This window comes from Peromyscus leucopus, chromosome 3, assembly GCF_004664715.2.
Source record: "Peromyscus leucopus breed LL Stock chromosome 3, UCI_PerLeu_2.1, whole genome shotgun sequence".
Classification (NCBI taxonomy): Eukaryota; Metazoa; Chordata; class Mammalia; order Rodentia; family Cricetidae; genus Peromyscus; species Peromyscus leucopus.
Genome location: NC_051065.1, coordinates 108,891,114 through 108,913,140, shown reverse-complemented (window position 1 = coordinate 108,913,140; position 22,027 = coordinate 108,891,114). Strand labels below are relative to the sequence as shown.

General features: G+C 44.8%; 1 protein-coding gene and 1 long non-coding RNA gene across 2 annotated transcripts in view; one reads left to right on the top strand and one right to left on the bottom strand.

Moving 5' to 3' along the window:
• LOC114681577 overlaps positions 1-1,122 on the bottom strand; it is a 338,811-nt gene extending 337,689 nt beyond the window's left edge. The window contains exon 1 of the long non-coding RNA XR_003732919.2: positions 614-1,122. This is a non-coding gene — a long non-coding RNA (uncharacterized LOC114681577). The remainder of the gene's footprint in view (positions 1-613) is intronic.
• Positions 1-22,027, top strand: part of Adamts9 (ADAM metallopeptidase with thrombospondin type 1 motif 9) — a 162,898-nt gene that overhangs the window by 2,150 nt on the left and 138,721 nt on the right. Inside the window, exon 3 of the mRNA XM_028855107.2 lies at positions 4,241-4,403. Coding sequence (XP_028710940.1) covers positions 4,241-4,403 — 163 coding nt within the window. The remainder of the gene's footprint in view (positions 1-4,240; positions 4,404-22,027) is intronic.

Genomic DNA, 22,027 nt, shown 5'->3' with positions numbered 1-22,027 from the left:
GAGCCTGTCTCTAAGGCTGTGTTTGGGAGTGGAAGGGAGGGGAGGAGGGGGTGGTGCACTGCAGTCCGACTCTGCACCCTGCTGGCGTGGTGGCTGGAGGCGCTAGAGTAGTAGTGAGAGAGAGACTGGAGTGGTAGGTAGCCTTTAGAAGAGTCCCATTCTTCTGGAACCCGGGGCAGTTCCAAAGGACAGGAATAGTAATGTATGGCGCACGTTTCTCTAGGAAGCTTGCGTGCGACGGATACCACCCTGTGCTGCCAAGTGGGCACATAGTGGGAGATCCAAGTGGGTACCTCCACCCCCTGCTTCCTGACCCCTCCATTTACCCTAAATTGGAACTAACAAGGCATCCGCCCCCATTTCGTAAGACAATTAAGAGTGTCATACAATCCTGGACCCAACTAGGGTGGTCCTTCTCTTCCCCAAGCGACGTGCGTTTCTACCACGCGCGTATGACGCAGAAAGTTTCCCGCGGCTCGTTCTCCTAGCTCACTGCACCGCGCATTACGCACAGTTGGCTATTTAAAGTCTGTGCCCCTGGTGCACTTACTCTCTCCCCTTGGCACACACACACACCCTCCTCCTCTTTCTAAGTGGGGGCTTGGGTACTCACTCGAGCGCTAGGCTGCCACATTCGCTGGCTGGTTCTTGCGTCCAGGTCTGGAGGTTACATCCTTCTAAGCCTTCCAAAAACAGGATCCCGGCGGGAACTCTGCACTCCAGAAGACAGGGAGGAGGGGAGGTCTAGCCTGCTGGGATGCAGGGAAGGGGATGAGCCCCCTTACCCACCAGCTAAGCTCTCGGAAGCCTGGCGCCCAAAGTGCCTGGTTGAGATTGATTGGGGGTAGGCGGAGACCGCTGTTTGGCAAGGGGAGGGGATGCTGCGTTGAGTCATCACGAACTCAAACCTGGGCCTGGGCGCTAGAATGGCTGCGATTTTTGAGAGGTTTTCGCCTAGGTAGGTTAAAAAAGCCTTGAAGCGGATCCCAGAGAACCAGCGCACCCCCGATTTAAAGCTAGGGACCCCTAGTTCCTGGTTCTTAGATAGGGCTGCTGTGTACTTCGTTGGTAAACAGTCTTTACTCCTCCTCTTTCCCCGCCTACACACCGGTGGAATCCGAGTGGCCCCAGCAGTTGTATAAATATTTTTCTGCGTAGGACTTTAATTTCCATTGGTGGTTTTACATGGTAACACAGTGCACGTGGTCTCCATGAGAACTGAGAATCGGGGCTTCTTCTGAAAGGACTCCCTGGACTCTCAGCCCCATTTACAATGCGTGTAATTGGCAACGTGCCTTTTCTGGGGGGAAGGCTACCTATATTTTTTAAATGCGTGAACTAGGTTTTTGTATCTGTGGCCACTAATCTATCTCTAAGCTGCACTGGCCACTAAGCTCTTCCTACCTTGTTTGTCTCCTGGAATTTTTATTTCCTCCCAAGGCTCATCTTTATCATTTCTGTAGCAGTCCCTACATGATGATGTTCCTGACTGCCTAAGAAGGCTTCCAGGAAATCTGCCCTCTTTAGAGTGATCCAAAACTAGGCACCCACCACACACTCCCCAGACGCGCCAGTTCTGTTTTTCTGAATGCCATCTCATACATTGCTCTCCTTTGCTGAGGGAATGTCTGGATGTCAGTCCCTGCCTCTCTCCCTCTCTGTAGGACCACTGTCTAAGAAACCCCTCCACCTACCCTCTTCTCTCCCAGCCGTGTTTCTCAATCCCTGCCACACACCAGTAGCAGGCTAGTAACTGGGCCACAAGAACTCATTGACACCAGTGTTCACATAGCCTACCCATCTCCTCATATTCTAGTGAACAGTACCAAATTCCACAGCTGTTCTTTAAGATCCTAACATTACATCACCTTACCCATAGCCCAATGTCCAATTTCATCTTAGTTTCTTCTTCTGAAATTCCCTATTTCACGTAGTCAGCTTTATGGTTTCTCTAAACTCTCTTTTAATTTCCTGTGTTCAGTACTTATATTTCCTACCGTGTGTGTGTGTGTGTGTGTGTGTGTGTGTGTGTTGCTAACAATTGAACTCTGGGTCTTGTATTTGCCAGCAAGAAAGCTACATTTCTGTGTCAACATTTTTTTTTCTTTTAAAACATTGTTTCATTTCTACTTCCCCACAAGACTCCATAGTTTTCCATGTGGTTTCAGCCCTCTGCTCCAAAATCATAGACACTGTCTCTCTTCAGATGTTCACTGCGCATGTGTTCTCCTCTTCTGTCCTAGGCATTTGCACCAACACCTATCCATTCCACTCACATGCTATAGTATATAAACAGTACATGGTGTGTATATATACATAATTATGTACACATATGTAAACAAATGGTCACCTCAGCCAACACAAGATAAGTCGGGTCCCAGTGGTTATTTCTGAACCAACAACAAAATTCATCTTTTCTCCATATTATTACCCTTTATTGAGCTTTTGCTGCAGGCTCAGTGGTACAATGACCTCAGAGCTACCCATTTTGCCGGTAAGAATGCCTGGGCCTTCAGAACAACCATCTTGCCCCAGGCCTCATGCTGATAGGCGATCACGTTGTCATTTCACCTCAGCCTTTCTTATCTATACTCTTAACCAAAGGCCAAAGGCCCAGTTCCCACTCCTCAGGAAAATGACTGGATTGGTTTTTTTGAAGACACTGATGTGAAATCAGGATTGTGAGTTCAAGAATTGCCATTAACGCTAAGCTGCTCTGTACCACTGAAGGGCAGCTTAGGACACATCACTACCTTTCTGTGCCTCGTGGGTTCCGTTCACTAGTCCTGCCTCCCATAGACCTTCCTTGCCCCGTGCTGAGAAAATGCCAGTTACATACTGACCGCAGACAGAGGTGCTTTGGTGAGCACGAATGTGCTAACTTGCTGCTTCTCTGGTGATCTGTCAATCTGTCAGACTATACAAAAACTGACTTCTGCCTAAGTCTAAGAGCTTGAATCACGAGGGGAGCTGCTTTAAAAAGTCGAGTTCTAGACGTCACACCCAGAAATTCTGAATCTGTAACTATAGAGTGGCATCCCAAATTTCATCAGAAAAAAAAAAAAAATTCTCCCAGGCTGTCTTGATCCCCCTTGATTTTGAAAAGCAATGCCTTAGCCTGGCACCTTTTCTTGTATAAGAACCATGGGAGTGTCTTAAAATTCGGATTCTCCAACTGATCGCAGAGATTTGGGCGCAGTGCAGCGAATGTGAGGCAGAGGTCTTGGCTCTCTAACCGGATCTGGAGGATGCTGGCGCAGGTCACCCCGCATCTCTTCAGGGGTGATCTTTTTTCCTGTGTCCAGGAAATGAGAGAAGGCTTCTGGTTGTTTTCAGTGTGGGGAGAGAGAAGAACTTGGTGTCTCCCCTGAGATGGGGCCCATTGGGCGCTTTCAATGTTCATATGACATTGAATGGTTCAAGCTTGAGGCATTGTGGATCATTTGCAAAACTTGTAGATATGTGAAGAGGGAAGGGAGAGAGATAGCCTTTTTCAAGGTGTCCATAGTACTTGGCAAGAGCAAACAGACCTAAAACTAATGAGCTACACCAAAACCCACTGATCACTTCAAAGCCTTAGAAGGTTCTTGCACTGGGCTACGTGCATGGCGGGTGTTATCCTATTTAACCTTCACAGGTTAACTTGAAGAAGGAACTTTATCTCCAACAGACCAAATGTGAAAGCTCAGACCAGCAAGGAAAGTTGCTCAAGGAGGATAGGTGTGGTGCTGGGAGCGCACATGACAGAGTGTTAACAACACTGCCTCTCGGGATATCACTCTGCCTTGGCAAAGGGAACCAGAAGAGACCGTGTCAGGGTTACAGGCAACAGCACCTTGAAGGCACGGTGGCTTTCCTGTGCCTGGTGAATGTGAAAGGAGAAAGTTTGGGCCAGCCAGCTTGTCCCTCTGCTATGCTCTGGTGTCCGTGGATTTCCAGGCAGCCTGAGTACTCCACATTTGAGCCTGCTGGAGGAAGAATAAGAGATCTGGAACTTAAGCACCAAGGAAAAGCTGGGCTTGGATAGCAGGTGTAACACATCATCAAGTAAAGAATTAGCTTCCAATATGGCAGAGAGTGAAGATAAGCCACAGCTGCTCCAGGGTACCTCCGCCCTCTCAGGGAGGGGCCGAGCAAACCGCTCCTGCTCCTACCTGGGATTACCTCATTCTATGTGTTGTGTTCTTGTCCCTCCCATTGGCTGAGCTGTGTTCAATCAACCTCTCCTCTCTCTGCACAGATGGGCACATTCCGGTCCCACGATGGAGATTATTTTATTGAACCACTGCTGTCTGTGGATGAGCAAGAGGATGAAGAGGAACAGAACAAACCCCACATTATTTATAGGCGCAGTACCCCTCAGAGGGAGCCCTCAGCAGGAAGGCGTGCCTGTGGCACCTCAGGTATTTGCTTCTTGCTTAACTACAGATGCTGTGTGGACAAGGGTTCATTGCCACGCTGCAGGAACGCAGCAGCTTTTCTGCTGCTTGCCGACCTCCACCATGTACAATATGGTTTATTCAGTTCTCCGGTAAGGTAGGTACAGCCCCTTGTATAGACAGAAACTACTGAAGGGGTTAGTAGTTAGTAGTTAGTAGTACGGATTAATATCCAAGGTTGCACAGCTAAGAATGTACAGTGAGCCTTGGAAATGAGAAAGCAATAACTCGATTCCATCTGGAGGCAAAGCTGCCTCTTCTGGGGTTGATGCTTAGAACAAGGCTGGAGTCTGAACCTGTAACTCCAGTGAGCAGTTGTTTGTATTTTCTTGATGTCGTTTATTCATTTGGTTTCACTTTTGTTTTGTGTCACATTTATAAGATAAGCATACTGCACAGGGTTTTTTTTTTTTGTTGTTGTTGTTTGTTAATTGTATAATAGAATTCACAAAGCCTGCTGTGTGTTTATTGGTTTGGCTCATGTCCTGTGGTTTTAGGAAACCCAGAAATGGATCTGTAAGCTTCCTTCTAGGTTTCAGTCCCAACAGTACATTGTAAGCCCGCTGTTGGATTTCACTGCATTCTGGGCGGATCGTCACAGGTTTTTGGCTGATCTATGGGTCCATCCTTAGGGATGCATTTTCATGGGCACCTGAGGAAACTGATGCTTGTCTGTGGCCTTCAGCCTGCAGCCTTGTAGCACCCCTCACTGACCTCTAGGCCTGGCTACTGTCCACCTGCTGGCAGCTTAACCCTGAGTAACATCTTGTGTGCTGAGATGTTGGTTACAATGTTTTTAAAATTTCATTGACCACTGGCTTATGGAACTCTTTCTTTCTTTCTTCATAAAAAACTGCATCAACAAAGTAGCTATTCAGTTTTCTGGTATCTTCTACAAGACTAAGACTAACATGGAGCTGCTTTAAATGCTCCCCCTAGGAGCTGTCAGTGTCCTCTTCGATGTGTGTCAGGATTTTTCACAGGGATGGTGTCTCATGTCTTCATCCCTGTTAGAGGTATTATTTCTAAAGCGAATCGTGAAAGATAATGACAACTACTTATAATCTGAAAGTAATCAACAGCATGAGTATAGAACTATAGGTCTTTGGGCTTATTGCATCCATTTTTGTGTTCTCACCCTCAGAGCAAGCTGGGATATAACTGAAATCACTGTTACTTAGTCTTTCTAAAGGAATGAAGAAGCCAGATGTGGTAACACACACCTGGAGAATCACGAGTTCAAGGCTAGCCTGGGCTACTTTGTGACTTCCAGCATTGCCTGGTCTATGTATTGAAACTTTGTCTACAAAGGAAAAAGGCAAAAAGAAGAGTCCAAAAGTTGGCATTGGGTAGTTGTCCTCAGAAACAATAGTCCTAGGAGCTGGAGTAGTGGTGAGCCTGCCAGCTGCCAACTAGTTTAATAGTTAGGACATTTGTCTTAGTTTTATTTTTAGGCTTATTTTAATTTCTCAAATATGAATTAGCAAGTACATATTTTAAATATGGGATAGAAAGGAAATACATGATTCTCCCCTTCTGTCTTATTAATGTGTTAAAAAGACATGGACATGGTACTAGTGTTTAATGCACTGGACACTTAATTTATGTTCTGATATTCTTTTCACTAATTAAAACAAAGAAACCAACCAACCCATGCCTCTCAGGCAAATGGGATGGAGTCATACTGTCAGTTTTAGTACGTGTCCAAGCAACTGGGATATTCAGGTAAATTCAAGTGTCATTGCTAACATTGAATTTAAGGCATTAGTCATTCCCTGACACATGCGGCTCATACCTTTGAGACTTCACTTTCTAATGGCAGTTGTTCCTGGTCTTTCCTAGTAGGGCAGTAGAGTATTTGAAGGATCTTCAGTTGACACGTCTAATTCAATACTTTAGTTGCAGATGGAAGAGGAAATTGGAGGGCAGGGTGTGGAGTTAGTTGCTTATTTTCAGCAACAATACACCACATATTTAACACGTGTTAGAACATTTCCTTGCCTGAGTCTGGGGGTGGCCTCTGGAAGCCCCACACAGAGTACATGTCACACTTCAGTTGCTGGATTGTGGGATTCTCAGGAGGACAGGCTACTCTGGCTATTGCACTGCTGTGTACAGATGGGATGCAGGCCTTGTTTCTGATTCTTGATGCAGGTCTCATTTTCAGAAAAGAGTCTGAGATACTGTATTCAAAAAATGTGTGAAGGAGTCTAATGTGCTGGAAGCCAAGGACTTCCAAAGGAAGGTGGAACTTTGTATGCATTTTTATTCACTGAGCCATCAAGTACTTACTGAGCAACTCTTCCATGTCATGATGAGAAAACTAGAAGCTATCCCCATTCTATTGCATATGACCTGAATCACATTATAGACTATCAACTAAAAATAACGTGAACTCGCCGAGGTGTGCTCAGAACGGAGCATGAAATAATGAAGGTCCCGTGACAGGGGTTAGCAGATGGTAGCATTCACAGGATGGAAGATGAAAAAGAAAAGAAAAGAAAGGTCATGAAAACAGGGAAGATAGCATCATGGTAAGGGAAGGGAAACTGGGAACACCAAACCAGATGCAATCACTCATAGCTTTGCAGTAAACACACTGTAAATCGATTATGAGACTTGCCCAAAGCCATTGTGACCACCAGTGGTGGGACTGAGAGCACTTCCTGTCTACTTATTTCCTCTCCATCTAATGTAGCATTTTGTTGATGGGAAGCTTCTCTTGGCCTAGTGTCTGCCCTCTCTGGCTCAGCTTTGTTTTGAGGTCATTGTATATGTACGGTGACTGCTTGGATGTACCTCCATGTTTTGTCCTTTTGTTCTGTTTCCAAGGCCATCGGGATGCATAATGGAAAGTAGTAGGGTGTTGTCTTCCTGTGGCATGCCTTTGTGAGAGCAGAGACAGGTTTACTGAGCTCGCTGTCTACCTGACCTTTATCCCAGGGGTCCCTGTGGCAGGCTGGGGGAACCCTCAGAAAGGGCATTGCTTTCGTGAGTCATTTCCACTGCATGATTCCAGGTAAAAGCACATCCTGTCTCTCTCTCTCTCTCTCTCTCTCTCTCTCTCTCTCTCTCTCTCTCTCTCTCTCTCTTTCTTGTGTGTGTGTGTGTGTGTTTATGTGTATGTTTGGGGTGTGCACATGTGTGTGCAAATGCATGTGAAGGCTAGAAGCTAACTTCAGGTGTTTTCCCCCATTGCTCTCCTTATTTCTTCAAGACGGGGTCTTGTTCATCACCATCGTGGGGAGGACATATCATCCCTGGTAACAATTGAGAAAAAGCGTAGGTCAGAGAAGTTGAGCAACTTTCCAAAGTCACACTGATGGTAGGAAATGGGCCGACACTTCCATTTCTTCTATGCTTGGAGCCTGATTTGCCTGAAAACACAAATAGAAGCTGCGTTCTAGAAATTCTTTTTCCTCCCCACTTCAGAGAGACAGGTTATTCCTATATAGCCTAACCTCACCTTGAGCCTCTGCTCCTCCTCCCCCAGCATCCCCTGGCTGAGATTGCAGGTGGGCACCGTCATACCCAGCTAGCAAATCCTTTTTGATTTCAATTTGCAGAGCATCTTCTTTGGTTTGCATCTAATGTCCAATTTTCAAGCAAACTTCCTATAGCTTATGTTGACCACACATCCTACATGGTTCCAAGTCTTTACAAGGATTATATGGGGTTTTGTTTGTCTTTCATTTTTATTCTATATGTTAATTATACATAGTGGGTATTGTTATGTAATACAGTGATGTTCATCCCCCACTTACCCTCTGTTGTCCCCCACTCTCCTGCTGATCCCTTTCCTTTTCCCAACTAGTCCCTCTTCTACTTCCAGGCCCCAAGACTCTGTTTTGTAATGACCCAGTGAGTTTTATTAGGGTTGCTTACAGAGGATGAAGGAAGGGTGGTTTACAGGAGATTGAGCACCTTATCAGTGGGTCTACCATTGAAGTAAATGTTTCTCCTTCAACCCTACCAACCATTAACTGAGTACACCCCCCACCCCAGGCAGGGGTGGGGCCTTGTGAGCTACTCCTGTGGATTACATGTTTTAATTCTTCAAACAACTTCTGTTTGTTGGTGAGAAAACTGAAACACAGGACTTCACAGAGTAGAGCTGGCCAGGGCCACAACACTCATAAGCATTGCATTTCCCCTAAGCCTTAGGTCTGGTCTAGTGAGAAGATTTCTTGTAGGCCTGCTCCTTTGTGGATTCAAGGGAAGGGCATTCATAGGAATTACAGTTCTTGGACAGACTGTAGACTTGCCTGCCTAGAGTCTGGTTTGATTTGAGGGGCTCTGTGCTCCAACTTCTCACCAACGCTAATGACACCCAGTGGATTTGTGACTCCAGCATGCCCCTGTTGGAGTGTCTGCTTGTTACAGATTAACTTCCAGGATCCCAGCACAATTTAGCAGCAATCCACTGATTAGATTAGCAGCCCTCTGAGCTGGGCCCCAAAGCAGTGAGAGTTGGCACTCAGGATTCCCCCAGGGGACTTTCTATGAACAACCCCAAGGCCAGTGTCTGGGTGAATGGTAGTCCCTGGTGGGCTAATCAGTGTCTTGGGCTGGAGCCAAACTGACTCTCCATTGGTGCACATTTCTGCAGTCCCCTTTCCGCTCTGTCTCTTACCCTGTGAAACAGGAACAGACAACTTCTAATGCACGGGAACCCTCAGATCACTGTGCAGATCTCCAGATAAGTCACTGCGCAGTAGTACAATGGGGGACTTTGGATGGAGGAACGAATGATGTCTTCTTTTATTTGTTCTCACAGGATCATTATCTAGCCCAGGCTGGACTCCAATTTGATCTTTCACTCTTAGACCCCAAAGTCTAAGAGTATAGGTGTGCCCTACCACGTCTGGCTCCATTTTGTTGCTCTTAAAAAATTATTATGAACATATTCAAGTGTACGTAAATAGAGGGGATGGCAAAATTACCACCACGAGCACGCCATCTACATTTAATAGAGACCAAGAATTTCAACATTTACTTCATGCTTGTTTGCTTTTTGCTGGACTGTTTTAGAGCACGCTCAAGATACATGACTTTGCATCTCTAAATACCCCAATATGGAAAACGAAGGTTATTTTTCTACGTAACTGAAATACATTCACTGTGGTGAGCAAAATCAATACTGGTTCTTCCACACCTGACCAGCACCTACATTAAGCTGTTCCTACTTGTCTCTCAATTCCTTTCCTTGTTTCTCAATTTCCTTGCTTAGACTGTGATCTCAACCAAGTCTGCACATTGTGTGGAGCTGTTTCTCTTCATGGTGATATTGTACAATTGCCATGTTATTTAGATTTGCTCCACCTGGCCCATTTCCCCCCCAGCCACTTATTCTAGCCTGTGTTTCACCCTGGCCAGTTTGCTGCTATAATAATTTGAAGATGGAAGTAGCCCTTAACCCTAGAGCGGGTACCACACAGAGCCTCTGACAGCCCCTTTTCTGGGAGGAATTTAGTGAAGTACAAAAGGCAGTGTGGTTGGGCATTTGTGTTGTTGTTCATATGGGTGTGGCACACGTGTAAGTGTATGCAGACTCACGTGTGTGCAGGTACAGATGTGCGTATGTGCTCTTATGTATAAAAGCCTGGGGTTTGTGTCAGGTGTCTTCCTCAATTACTCTCCACTTCATTTATGGAGGCAGGATTGCTTGCTAGACATGGAGCTCACCAACTCTGTTCATCTAATCTAGCTAACAAGCTTGCCCTGGGGATCTCAGCCTCCCAAATGCTGGGCTTACAGAGAGGTGTCCATGCCCATTCAACATCTACATGGGTTTTAGGGATCGGAGATCGGAGCTGTGTCCGCACACTCACGCGGTGAGACCTTTACCTGCTGAGCCCTCTCCCCAGCATCAGGCTGTTTTGTGCTTTGCTTACTTCGGTGTCTCTTGTTGGCATTTTTCTACTGAGGGAAACATTCTCAGTTCACAGAGTCTCTTCTCACTGTCTTCTTTGCCATTCTGGATAGTCCCTCATCTGTGATTTCCCAGAAGAAATGTAAAGTGGCGAAATAGTTTTGGACCTGAGGACATGGTTTTCTCACCTGTCTTAGGGCACTGTGGGTTTCTGAACCCAGGAATAGCGCGGGGGGGGGGGGGGGGGGGGGGGGGGGGGGGGGGGGGGCCGCACGTGTGCCTCCCTCACTGTTGCCAGTCTCAGGTGTCTCCTGTCTCCTGCCTATCAGGATCTTTGGCATTCCTGCTGTTCTTCAAAAACTGCTCTCTGCTGCTAAGGGGCCAGGTCATGCATCTGCTTGCCAATGTTGTCATCCTCCTAGAAGCTACCTGAAATGGGTGTGGATGCACATTTTTCTGCAGAAGGACCCCGAGAATTGGCAGAGGGATGTCTGCTGACAAGAGCAGAGCCCTTGGGAGTAAATGTGAAGATCCTTCCTTCAGCCCTTTCCCAGGATGGGTTATTTCCAAAGAGAGGCATCGTAGCGTCTCTTAGATCTCTTTATATGAGAGAATAAGACCATTGGCCTGATGAAAGGCTATTTATCATACCATGGAGATTTAAAATTCACAACTTCGTATCTACTGAGTTTTGGTTCTTTATGTTAATCTGACTGTTTCAGAGTTGATATTGTAGTCATTCCTTGATGAATCATTTGTGGGTGAATTTTTCTCATGTGTCTTTTTTTAATGTTTGGACCAGATGTCTGCATGAACACTCTATGTAAATGCAAATCCCTAATAAATAGGAAGTACCACAGAGAGGGAGGAGGAAAGTCTGAGTCTGGTGTGTACTGGGGCTGGTAGATTTTACCAGATAGCAGCCCCAAGTGAAAGCTGTGTTGGGGTGGGTCTTCCTTCTTCATTGGTTACCTAATCTCATGTGATATTAGAATAGACACAGTTGGTGTCTGGAAAGGGTTCAAGCTGATTTTGATGTGGCCTTAGAATTTTTCTGCTCTGAATTTTAAAGAACTTTTTATTTTCCTCTAGAGTTTCCTAGTGTTCATATTTCTATTTTATATTAAGGTACAACTTACATGCTCTAATATTTGTCTTCTTAGCACACAGTTCTGTGAATCTGGGCAAATAGTATCATGTCATAATATTAGTATCACTGTTTCCAACATATTATATAAACAGGATCAGCAAGTTCATTGCATTTGAGATTCATCCACAATCCACACTGCTGCCTTTACCAGTCTTAAACTAAGTCAGTCGTCCGTTTTATGATGCGTACTATTCCATTTTATGGATATACTGTTCATCCATGTTGATGAACATTGGTTTTATTTCTATTGCAAATAAACCCATTCTAAACATTCGAGTACAGATCTTTGTATGAATATAGCTTTTACTTCAGTTGTATGAATGCCTTAGAGAGGCTGGCTTATATGATATTTATATACTTTGTAAGAAACTACCAGTTTACAAAACTGTGTTATTTTGCAGTAGAATGTGAAAATCTGTTTTATGGGTCCTTATGAGGACTTGCTATTTTGTGTATTTTAATTTTTTTTTTTTAGCAGTTCTAGTGGGACAGAATAGAGTGTCTGTGAAGTTTCAGTTTGCATTCCCTCGTGACTGCTGATAGTGAGCCTCTGTGCTTGGGGTTATTCACCTTCATGTGTCTTTGGTGAAATAACTTCATATACTTTGTCCAGTTTTTAAAAACGGGAATGCTTTCTCCCCATTATTGAAGTTTGAGAGATCCTTATATATTCTGGATATGAGCACCTTCTCAGACATGGCCTTCGTGATTGCCATCTCCTGGGCTGAGGCTTGTCTCTTCAGAAAGTTCCATCGTTTGCAGACACACACTTCACAGGCAGCGTCTCACTTCCACTGGCCAAGCTTCATGCGCTGTAGAGTCTTCACTCTCGTGGACCTCCACGGCAGCAAACGTGAGGGGCTTGTCATGACATAGGTGTGGAGAAATGGAATAGGAGAGGCGTATGTAGGGTGGGTTAGTCACCAGCATTCTCTACAACAGGATAGGGGTGTTGATGATTTTATTTCTGGTTGGTATCCAGTAGTATGGCTTTCAGCGTTTAGCCACTGTGCCATGTGCTAGGAATGTGAGCAAAGTCAGCTGCAGACCTAAGAATGCCAGGATGCTGTGCTGTACCTATGAACAGGTGTGCACACGAGAAGAGCAAAGGAGCCAGAGGAGCCGAGAGACAGACAGGGGAAGAGGACTTGGCCGTGGGAGTAAGCCCCTCCCACCACATGCTCTTTGGGCAGGAAGGGAAACAAACATGTAACTCCATTATTCTTGGAAGTTCCCACTCTGATCTGCAGAGAATTTAAAGCTGCTTCCAAAGGGTCTTCACTTGCACACCACTGCCTCTCATTCAAGCTGACTACTAATCATCACCTTTGGTGTTCTCTTCTTATAACATGTCAGAATAGATGCAAATAGAAGCGATTTTCAAAAACTATCATATATGTTAGCAGGTAAAAGTCAACAACAAACTAACAAACAAACAAACAAAAAACCAACCTCCATTACCAGTGAGTAATGGAGACAAATTCACCATACCTCCTTCAATATATTTTAACATTAGCTAAAAACCATCTCTTTTATGGTGGTCTCTACTTTGCAATTACTCTGTCCTATCTTGCTGGTGGTTGTTTTCATCCATATATTCTCTGTGAGTCTTATTTTTGTTACTATGATGAAATGGCTGTGTGTGTGGGTTGCATATAAAGGAATAGGTTATAACTTGGGAAGCCATTCATTAGGCCTTTGGTGAGGCACAACAGAAATCAGCATGATGACAGAAGAGAAAGTGGGAAGCAGAGATGACGTCACCAGACAAGAAGCTATAGGGCAGTTCAAGGCTTAGGGTTGCTCTTGTGAGAATTGGTTTAGATTCTGCAAAAAGCAATTCCTTTTGAGTGACCTAAGGACCTTAAAGATCCCCCACCTCAAGACTAACCAAGTCTCTAACACATGATGTCAAGTACATGCAATTCATAAAACTGTCTCTAACACATGGCGTCAAAGTACACGCAGTTCATAAAGCTGTCTCTGAGATTGACGGTAGCCAAGAAATGCTCTTGGGTTTTACTCACCTGAGGCTAAGGACTTCATTTGTTTATCGCTGTCCACTTTTTCCTAACATAACGAACTTCTACTCCCTTTCTCTGTGCTGAGAGGATCAAGGCCCTGAGCTAAGATGAATGGCAGCTTTAGGTCTACAACACAGCCTCGTTTTCAGACCTGTATCCTTTCTGGGATATGACACAAGGGAGAACCACTTGTGGTTAGTGCCCAGAAAAGGGATGTTTAAAGGAAGAGGAAAAAACAAGGTTCAGATCTGAGTGCGAGGATAATTAAGAATGAATTTGTGGGGTTGTTGAGGCAGCTGGCTCAAACCTACAGAGCAAAGTTTTTCATCCTTTAGTTCATTTAAGGGATTAGATTGTCCCTGCAAGAGCTGAAGAGATACAAAATGTAACTTAAGAATAGCAAAATGGGGGCTGGGTGTTGGAGAGAGGGCTCGGTCAGTGAGTGCTGGCCACACAATAATGTGTTAGCGAGCTCAGATCCCCAGCACTCACACTCAGCAGCTTATGTCTGGAACTTCTGCATTGGGGAAGGAGACAAATTGGTGAACTCCAGGTTCAGTGAGAAAATGAGAGAGAGAAGAGATCAGATGTGACCTCTGGCCTCAACACATATGAAAACATATGTACATGTGTAGCCTCATACACACACACACACACACACACACACACACACACACACACACACACACAAATAATAAAAAAAGAAAGAAGAAACCAGGCCAGGGTACTGGAGAAGGTGGTCTATGGCTATGGAGGTCTGATTGTCATCGAAATGCAGAAAACCAGTGACTACGCCCTTCCGTGCCAATGGAACAGGCACCCTGGGATGGGAAGGAGGTGCTGTTGCAAGCCCTGTTATACAGAGGCATCCGCGGGAGGCTCTTGTATCAATCGCATTCAGAAGGAATGCTCTCTGGGACTTGGCCCCAGTCTTTAAAGAGCTCCAGTCCCACATGCTCTTTAATCTCAGCTCTGAGAAAGAAACCTGGTTCCCCCCACAGGCATTGCCAGGCCCCCCACGAGCTGCACTGAAGTGTCAGACAGCAGGCTAGCTCAGGAGCCACCAGGCTCCTGCAGCCTCACAGCCGCACTCTACTGTGGAAAGTGACCACAGCTATTATGTCTAAAGTACTTGTTGCATAGACCCTGTTTCAACACCCAGTACATCTCAAGTACTTCAATCTGTCCTCCACCCTAGAACAAAGTAGCTGGTAGGTGTTTACATTTCGTAGGTAAGGAGAAAGAGGTATGGGTTCAAGATCACACAGAGCAGAGGTGGAGAAGCTGGGATTTGAACTCCCGAATCCACTGCCTCCTGCATTTACTTTGCAAACTGCCTAGAAGGCTCCATCCTTTGTGATTTCCAACTGGTCTTGGACATGGCTAAGGTTGCATGTTGAACTGGTAATACTCTGGATAAGGTGTATTAAGTAGACTATATTATTAAGATCAATCTCTTTTTAAAATATTTATTTGTGTGTATGTATGTGCATGCATATGTGTGTGTGTGCATGCATGTGTGAGGGGGTGTATGGGTGTGGTGCACATTATGCATCACCAACTGGGGACTGAGTGTTCAAGCACCTGAGCCTATGGAGGATGGAGGACATTGCCCATTGAAACCAGTCCAGTCCTCTTTTGTTCCTTTCCAGTTCCACACCATATACCCACACTCATTCCTCTCTCCTTCTTCTTTCTCTCCTTCTCTCTCTCTCTCTGCCTCCCCCCTGTGTGTGTGTTCTGCGTGTTATCCCCTGTCTGAAGGATGACTAGTGAAGTTTTCCTCCCATCCTGTTGACTGTCTCCTCACTCTGCCCCATGCTCTACTTTGTTGTGCAGAAACTTTTGCATGTCATGTGATTCATTCATCCATCCTTGAGGTTATTCCCTAGACTGTTAGAACCCCCTTCAGGAAGTTCTTGCCTGTGCCTGGACTGCCAAGTATCTTCCCTGTATTTTCCAAATAAATGTTCTAGAGATATCTTTTCAAGTTATTGCAAACATCCTTCAGTTTTCTATATGACCTGGAGTTCATAGTCCCTACCGTAAGTGTCTCTGTGAAGAACGATGGGGTTCATCTCTGTACAGAGCCTAGGACAGGAACTCACATAGAGAAAACCCACACAGAGCAACCAGCAGCATCTTTGCCCAGAGCTCCCCTTGCTGCTCCAGGACGGTCTTCTCTCTGTGAAGAGAGCTCTTGTGCTCAGCTCTTCTGTCCTGCTGTATTTCCCAGGGCTGTTTAGTCCCCGCCCCTTCTCCTAAATGGGCAAAGATCCCACAACTTCACACACACACACACACACACACACACACACACACACACACACACACACACGAAAAGTAATTAAACAGATGTAAGCTGCTTTCTTTCATGAGAGATGTCTCAGAGCTTTCAAAAAGCTTCTGCATGTGGAGAATGTTCCAGACGTGATATTGTATGCTGTGTTTAACCTAACTGATTTGTTTTTGGAAATACCTTATGAGACTGATGTCCACAAACTACTCTGACAAAAACATCATTCATAAAGGTTCAGGCAGTCAAAAAGAAGTCTTTTCACCCCAAATCTCTTGTGTCCCTGCTTTTTGCACCCATTGACTGCCAGCACCACGCATGTATTACTTGACAGTGGGCAACACAATGCTTTTGTTCTTGTATTATGTTCTTCAAAACACAACTTATAGTTTGTTACGAGAACTGGTCTTGGGAACATAATCCTGAGAGCATCCCAGGAGTCACTATTATTTTTGAAGTTAGCACACTGACGGCCTTAAAGAATGATTAAACCATGTTGATTTTCACTCACACCAACTGGAGCTTTGTGCATGTGTAATCACCCTGCCCTTCGCTTAACTCTTTCTCCACCTGCACTCTAGAAGCACGTGGTACGCTATTAAAACATCCATGGCTTGTAGGGTTTTTGGTTTTCTGCCCTTGTCACATGGCTTTGTTGCTGTTTGTTCGTTTTTTATTCCTCTGATCCCAATAGAACTTTCTCTCTCGCCTTCATTGGTCTCTGTTCAAAGGCTTCCTTATGTATCTCTGACCACAGTCCCAATAGTGGAGATCTTGGCTCCTACTAAAACTAAGATCACAGAGGCCAGTCTGCTCTGTGCTGTGTCCTCAGCTCTGAGTACAGTTAAGAAGTGAGCTTGTTTATGGTGATGACCCAGGACAGTGTATAAGTCACTTTTCTCCTTGCTGTGACAAAAGCAACTTACAGAGAGAAGCCTTCATTTTGGTCCTAGTTAAAGGGATATAGACCATCATGGCAGCAGGAGCACAAGGCAGCCGGTCACACTGCATACTCAGTCAGAAGCCAAAGAGGTTAAGTCAAGTGTCCTCTTCCTTTTGGTTCGGTCTCTGACTCCAGTCCGTGGGGTGGTGCTGATCACATTCTGGGTAAGTCTTTCCCTTTCAGATAAGCTTCTCTGGAAAGAGCCTCTCAATGGCCCACGGTGTCTCCTTGCTGATTCCAAATCCAGTCATGTTGGCATTAGAGATTAACCGTCACAGCCAGTTAGAGCTCAGCCTGCGTCTTCTCACTGCCAGCCCTTATGCACTTGTCCAAATCCCATGCAAGCGGGTCTGACTGCTCAGGCCTGCAGATCTTCCCTGCTCTCTAACTTCCCCTCCACCCTTGGTCTTTGTGAGATTCTCTCTGCGGTAGACTTGTTTGTTTGAGGATTCGTAGAAAGCCTCTTCTATATTGTCAGTTTAACAGTACCATTACCTTACAGCCTTAAATGGAGGCATTTAATGTTTTCCCATAAGCGGGCCCTGCTCTAAAAAAATCGCATGTATCGTGTCCTTCAATATCTACAAGTCTCCTCTTATATAGTTACCATTATTATTTTATTTTTTTTTTTATTTTACTGATGAGGAATCTGAGGTTTCCAGGCAAGAAATTACCCATGAAAGGGCAGCTAGTATTGAGTTAGAGTGGGAGTGGAAACCAAGACCTGAGTCCAGGATCTAAGTGGGAAACACTGAAGATGCCTGCCTGCCTTCCCTTGACCAAGTTCAGGTGGGACAGAAGGCAGTGGGCCTTGTCTGGACCCTCTCCCTCTGGTCCCGGCCATGTGATGCCTCAGCCCACCAAGACTGTGAGGTCATTCTGCCTGGAGAACACTCAGTTAAAATTTGATAAGCCCTGTGAAAATGCCCAGCAGTAATTAACCTGCCAACCGCTGCCATTAGCTCCCATTGGCTCCGCTCAGCCCGGCTGGCAGAAACACTTTGGTGAGTAGCCATTGAGTAACAGGGTGTGTGTGTGTGTGTGTGTGTGTGTGTGTGTAGCGTGAGAAGCACTTCCTTGCATCATAAAATGAAACTTACTTAAAATGTTTTCACCAAAGTATGAGCAAACATCATCAAAATTTTGATTGTAAAATATTTCTTTTACATAGTGATGCACTCATAAATGTTTACAGTATTAGAATCTTGAAGGGCTGAACTGTTTTAAACCTGCTTTGTGGTTACTTTTCAACTTACTTAGGCACAAAATAGGTATTCAAGAAGATGTTTTAAACTTCTAATTTGTAAGAAGTGTTTCTTATAAGTCCTTTCTGATTTGAATTTCAAACAGCCTTTAAACGGAAGCAGGATTTATTTATTTATTTATTTATTTATTTATTTATTTATTTATTTATTTATATCATTTGGGAGATGGAAGCTTGCCCTCAGCACCTCTGGCAGTACCTCCACACACACTCCTTCCACAGTAAGGTCCAGTCAGCTGTCAGGAATAAAACGTGGCATACTCTGCTCATCCATCCTGCCCAGGAGGACAAACAACATCTTTGAAATCATTATCCCAAGCCAGAACATTATTTTTAAGTGCACTTAGTCACTCCACCTTAAATGGTTCCTTTTAAAATCTAACTCTTATTTTAATTTGACGACTGGTTTAAAAATAGCAACCAAGAATAATGACAGGGTTTATTTACTCCTTCCTGTGCGCCAGGCAGGAGTTAGCATGTTGCAATTCATAAACGCCCATTATCCCTCCAAGGAGCTGTAAACAGATACTGTTTTTTCCCTTGGTTTCTAAATGGGAGAACAGAGTGATAGTGTGCCCAAGGTCAAGAGGGGCTTGCTCACAGTCTCCTCTCACTGTGCAGTTCTTAGAGCCCTGGTGGTTTGGTGGTCGGAGAAGCATTAGTACTTACCTTTTGACAGCACGGAGGCCAAAATGATGGCAGACGCCAACATTAACTTAGGTTTGGTAATTGCCATTCAGAAGTGTAGAGCCTGTGGGGTAGTCACAGGGAAAACACACGGCCTGGCAGAAAGTCTCTCTCTCTCTCTCTCTCTCTCTCTCTCTCTCTCTCTCTCTCTCTCTCTCTCTCTCTCTCACACACACACACACACACACACACACACACACACACACACACACTTTACTTTGTTTTGTGAAACCTGAAGCCCAAGCTGGCTTCCAACTCTAGATCCTCCTGCCTCCACTTCCCAGTGTGCCCGAGCACACCCAGCCAAGAATCTGTGTACATGCCTATGTGAGACTTGTATTGCTAAATAGTACTTTTTCTCAGACATGGGCTTGATTCGTAGAAGGATCAACACATTATTGTAGAGCTTGAATGAGGTCAAGTTTCTTATAAACGACTGGACAAAGTAAATGGGTTTAAGTTTCCAAGACTGCTTAAAGAACAAGAGCCATGCAAGAGATAGCTGTTTCTGGGGGTTTTATTCGAACCTCAGGAGGCAGTGTGGCTGAGGAAATGGCTCAGTGGGCAAAGGAGCTTACAGAGAGGACCTGAACGGGCCTGGAGGCTTGAGCTTCATTCTGAATGGTGTCAGAGAGGCAACTCCTGGGGGCTGTCCCATGACTGTAGCGTGAATCTTAATTGGTGTTAATAATAAAAACCAGGTATCAGGGTGAAAGCTGACACCTGACCTCCATGTGAGTGCCACAGCATATATATGCCTACACTCACATAATAACAGAATCTTAAAAATTTTTAGAATGAGGCAAGAGAACTAGGCAGTCGCTTTGGAAAACAATTTTTGTAGCTGTTCAAAATGTAAAATGCAGGGGTTGGGGTAAAATTTAGCTCAGTGGTAGAGCGCTTGCCTAGCAAGCCCAAGGCCCTGGGTTCGGTCCTCAGCTCTGGAAAAAAAAAAAAAGACAAAATAACAAAATGTAAAGTGTAAAGTTACATGTAACTAGACGTTTTACTCCTGCAAATATATATAAAACCAAGAGGAATGAAAATACACCCACCCAGATATCAGCTTCCTTCAGTTGGTTTTCTGACTATCCACCCAGATGTCAAATGGGCCATTTGACAATAAAAATAGAATAGACATACACTACAGCATGAAAACATTAAGTGAGATAAAAAAAAATCTAGATACAAAATGCTACACATTGTATGAATCAGATCATAGACATGTCAGAAGAGGCAAACCCACTGATGTAAAAACGTAGGTTATTAATTGGTGGGGCCGAGGGAAGAGGAAGGATGGGGGAGTGACTGCTGATAGGTTAGGGATTTCTTTTAGAGACAATGAGATTATTCTAAAATTAGACCATGGCGATGATGGTTCATGCCATGCCATCATTTAGTCTATTCTGGGAATAGACTGAACTGGGCTAAAGGTGTAACTCAGAAGTAGAGTATTTATGTAGCCTGCATGAGGTAATGGGCATCTGTGAGAGCATACCACACCACACCACACACACACACACACACACACACACACAACACACACACACACACACACACCAGGGGATTATATATTTTGAAGGTATGTGAATTTAATGGCATGTAAGTCTTAATGAAATTGTTGGTAATAAATATGAAGCTATATATGAGGGGGATATTAGCCATTTATGCCATACTTTTCACAAGAATAAAATTTCATTCATTAGTCCATTCTTATAAAAGTATTAGCCAAGTGACATTGTAAATTCCTGAAGCACAGCCCTTGATTCTCTTATGCTGAAAGACCACTGAAGAGCAGTGTGAGTGAACTTCCTTTTCCATCCTAACAGTGTGTGCCCTGAGCTGGGCACTACCACTGTTACTGTGGTTCTATTTTGAGGCTAGAGAATAGGTAGGTATATTAGGCACAGCGTCTATTTTCTGTGCCATTTATAATGCTAATTTGTTGTTGTTGCAAGAGGGTTTCTCAGTGTAATCTTGACTGTCTTAGTGCTCACTCTGTAGACCAGGCTGGCCTAGAACTCACAGAGATTCCCCTGCCTCTGCCTCCTCAGAACTGGGATTAAAGGCGTGTGCCACCACCGCCCATTTTAAATCGATTGCTACAGTGATCAATGTGCCAGAAATTAGTTGGGCTAATTAAATAAAAAGATAAGATCCTCACTCATGAGGAGGAAAGGTGAGATGGGAGAAAGGCTGAGGAGGATCATGCAGGAGGATAGGCTGATTTGGTTCTAAAGAAATGATTTGTTCCTGCAATTTGGTTTAATTTTTGTTTCATTTTTTTATTTGTGTGCAGGAGGAGCGGGCTAGGGAGTGCTGGTGTGCACATGGAGGGGTGGACTAGTGAGTGCTGGTGTGCACTGGTGTGCACATGGAGGAGCAGGCTAGGGAGTGCTGGTGTGCACATGGAGGGGTGGGCTAGTGAGTGCTGGTGTGCACATGGAGGGGTGGGCTAGGGAGTGCTGGTGTGCACATGGAGGAGCAGGCTAGTAAGTGCTGGTGTGCACATGGAGGGGTGGACTAGGAAGTGCTGGTGTGCTTGCCAACAGAGTCGGAGCACAAATTTCTAAAGTCAGTTCTCTCTTCCTTTCCCCATTTCTGAGTTCCTTCTGATAACTCTAAAAGTGAACTTTTTTTTCTCCCTTATGGTTAATAGTGAATTCCATGCATTTTCCTTTTTTTTTTTTTTTTTTTTTTTTTTTTTTTTTGGTTTTTTGAGACAGGGTTTCTCTGCGTAGCTTTGCGCCTTTCTTGGAGCTCACTTGGTAGCCCAGGCTGGCCTCGAACTCACAGAGATCCGCCTGGAGATCTGCCTCCCGAGTGCTGGGATTAAAGGCGTGCACCACCACCACCGCCTGGCTGATAGAGTCTTCTTTAAGTGAAACCAGCCCATCACATCACAGTGTGCGATCATTTGGGTGTGGTTTGTCCCTGCAAGGGCTGTGCATTCAGGTCTCAGTTCCAGTGCGGCAGTGTAAAAAATAAAAGGCCTTTCATAGGTGAGATAACAGGTGGACCTAGCAGAAGGCTGCTGGGCGCCTGGGGTCTGCCCTGGAAGAGACTTAGTAGCTCTCTTGGGTCCCTCTTTGATTCCCCCAAGAGTGTATTGCTGTAAGAGTGAGCCTGACTCTGCATCCTGACATCTCACCATGTTGTGTCTCTTGCACAGGCTTCCTCTGTGATGGTTAAGTCAAACAGATAGGCTGCCTCGCCTTAGCTTTCCAGCCTCCAAAACTGTCCTAAAGGAACGCTTTTCTTTACATGCTGCTCAACTCTGGGTATTTAATACAAAAAATTACAATAAACATTAAGAATTAGTTAGTGTTCACAAGTTTAGTAACATGTTTTC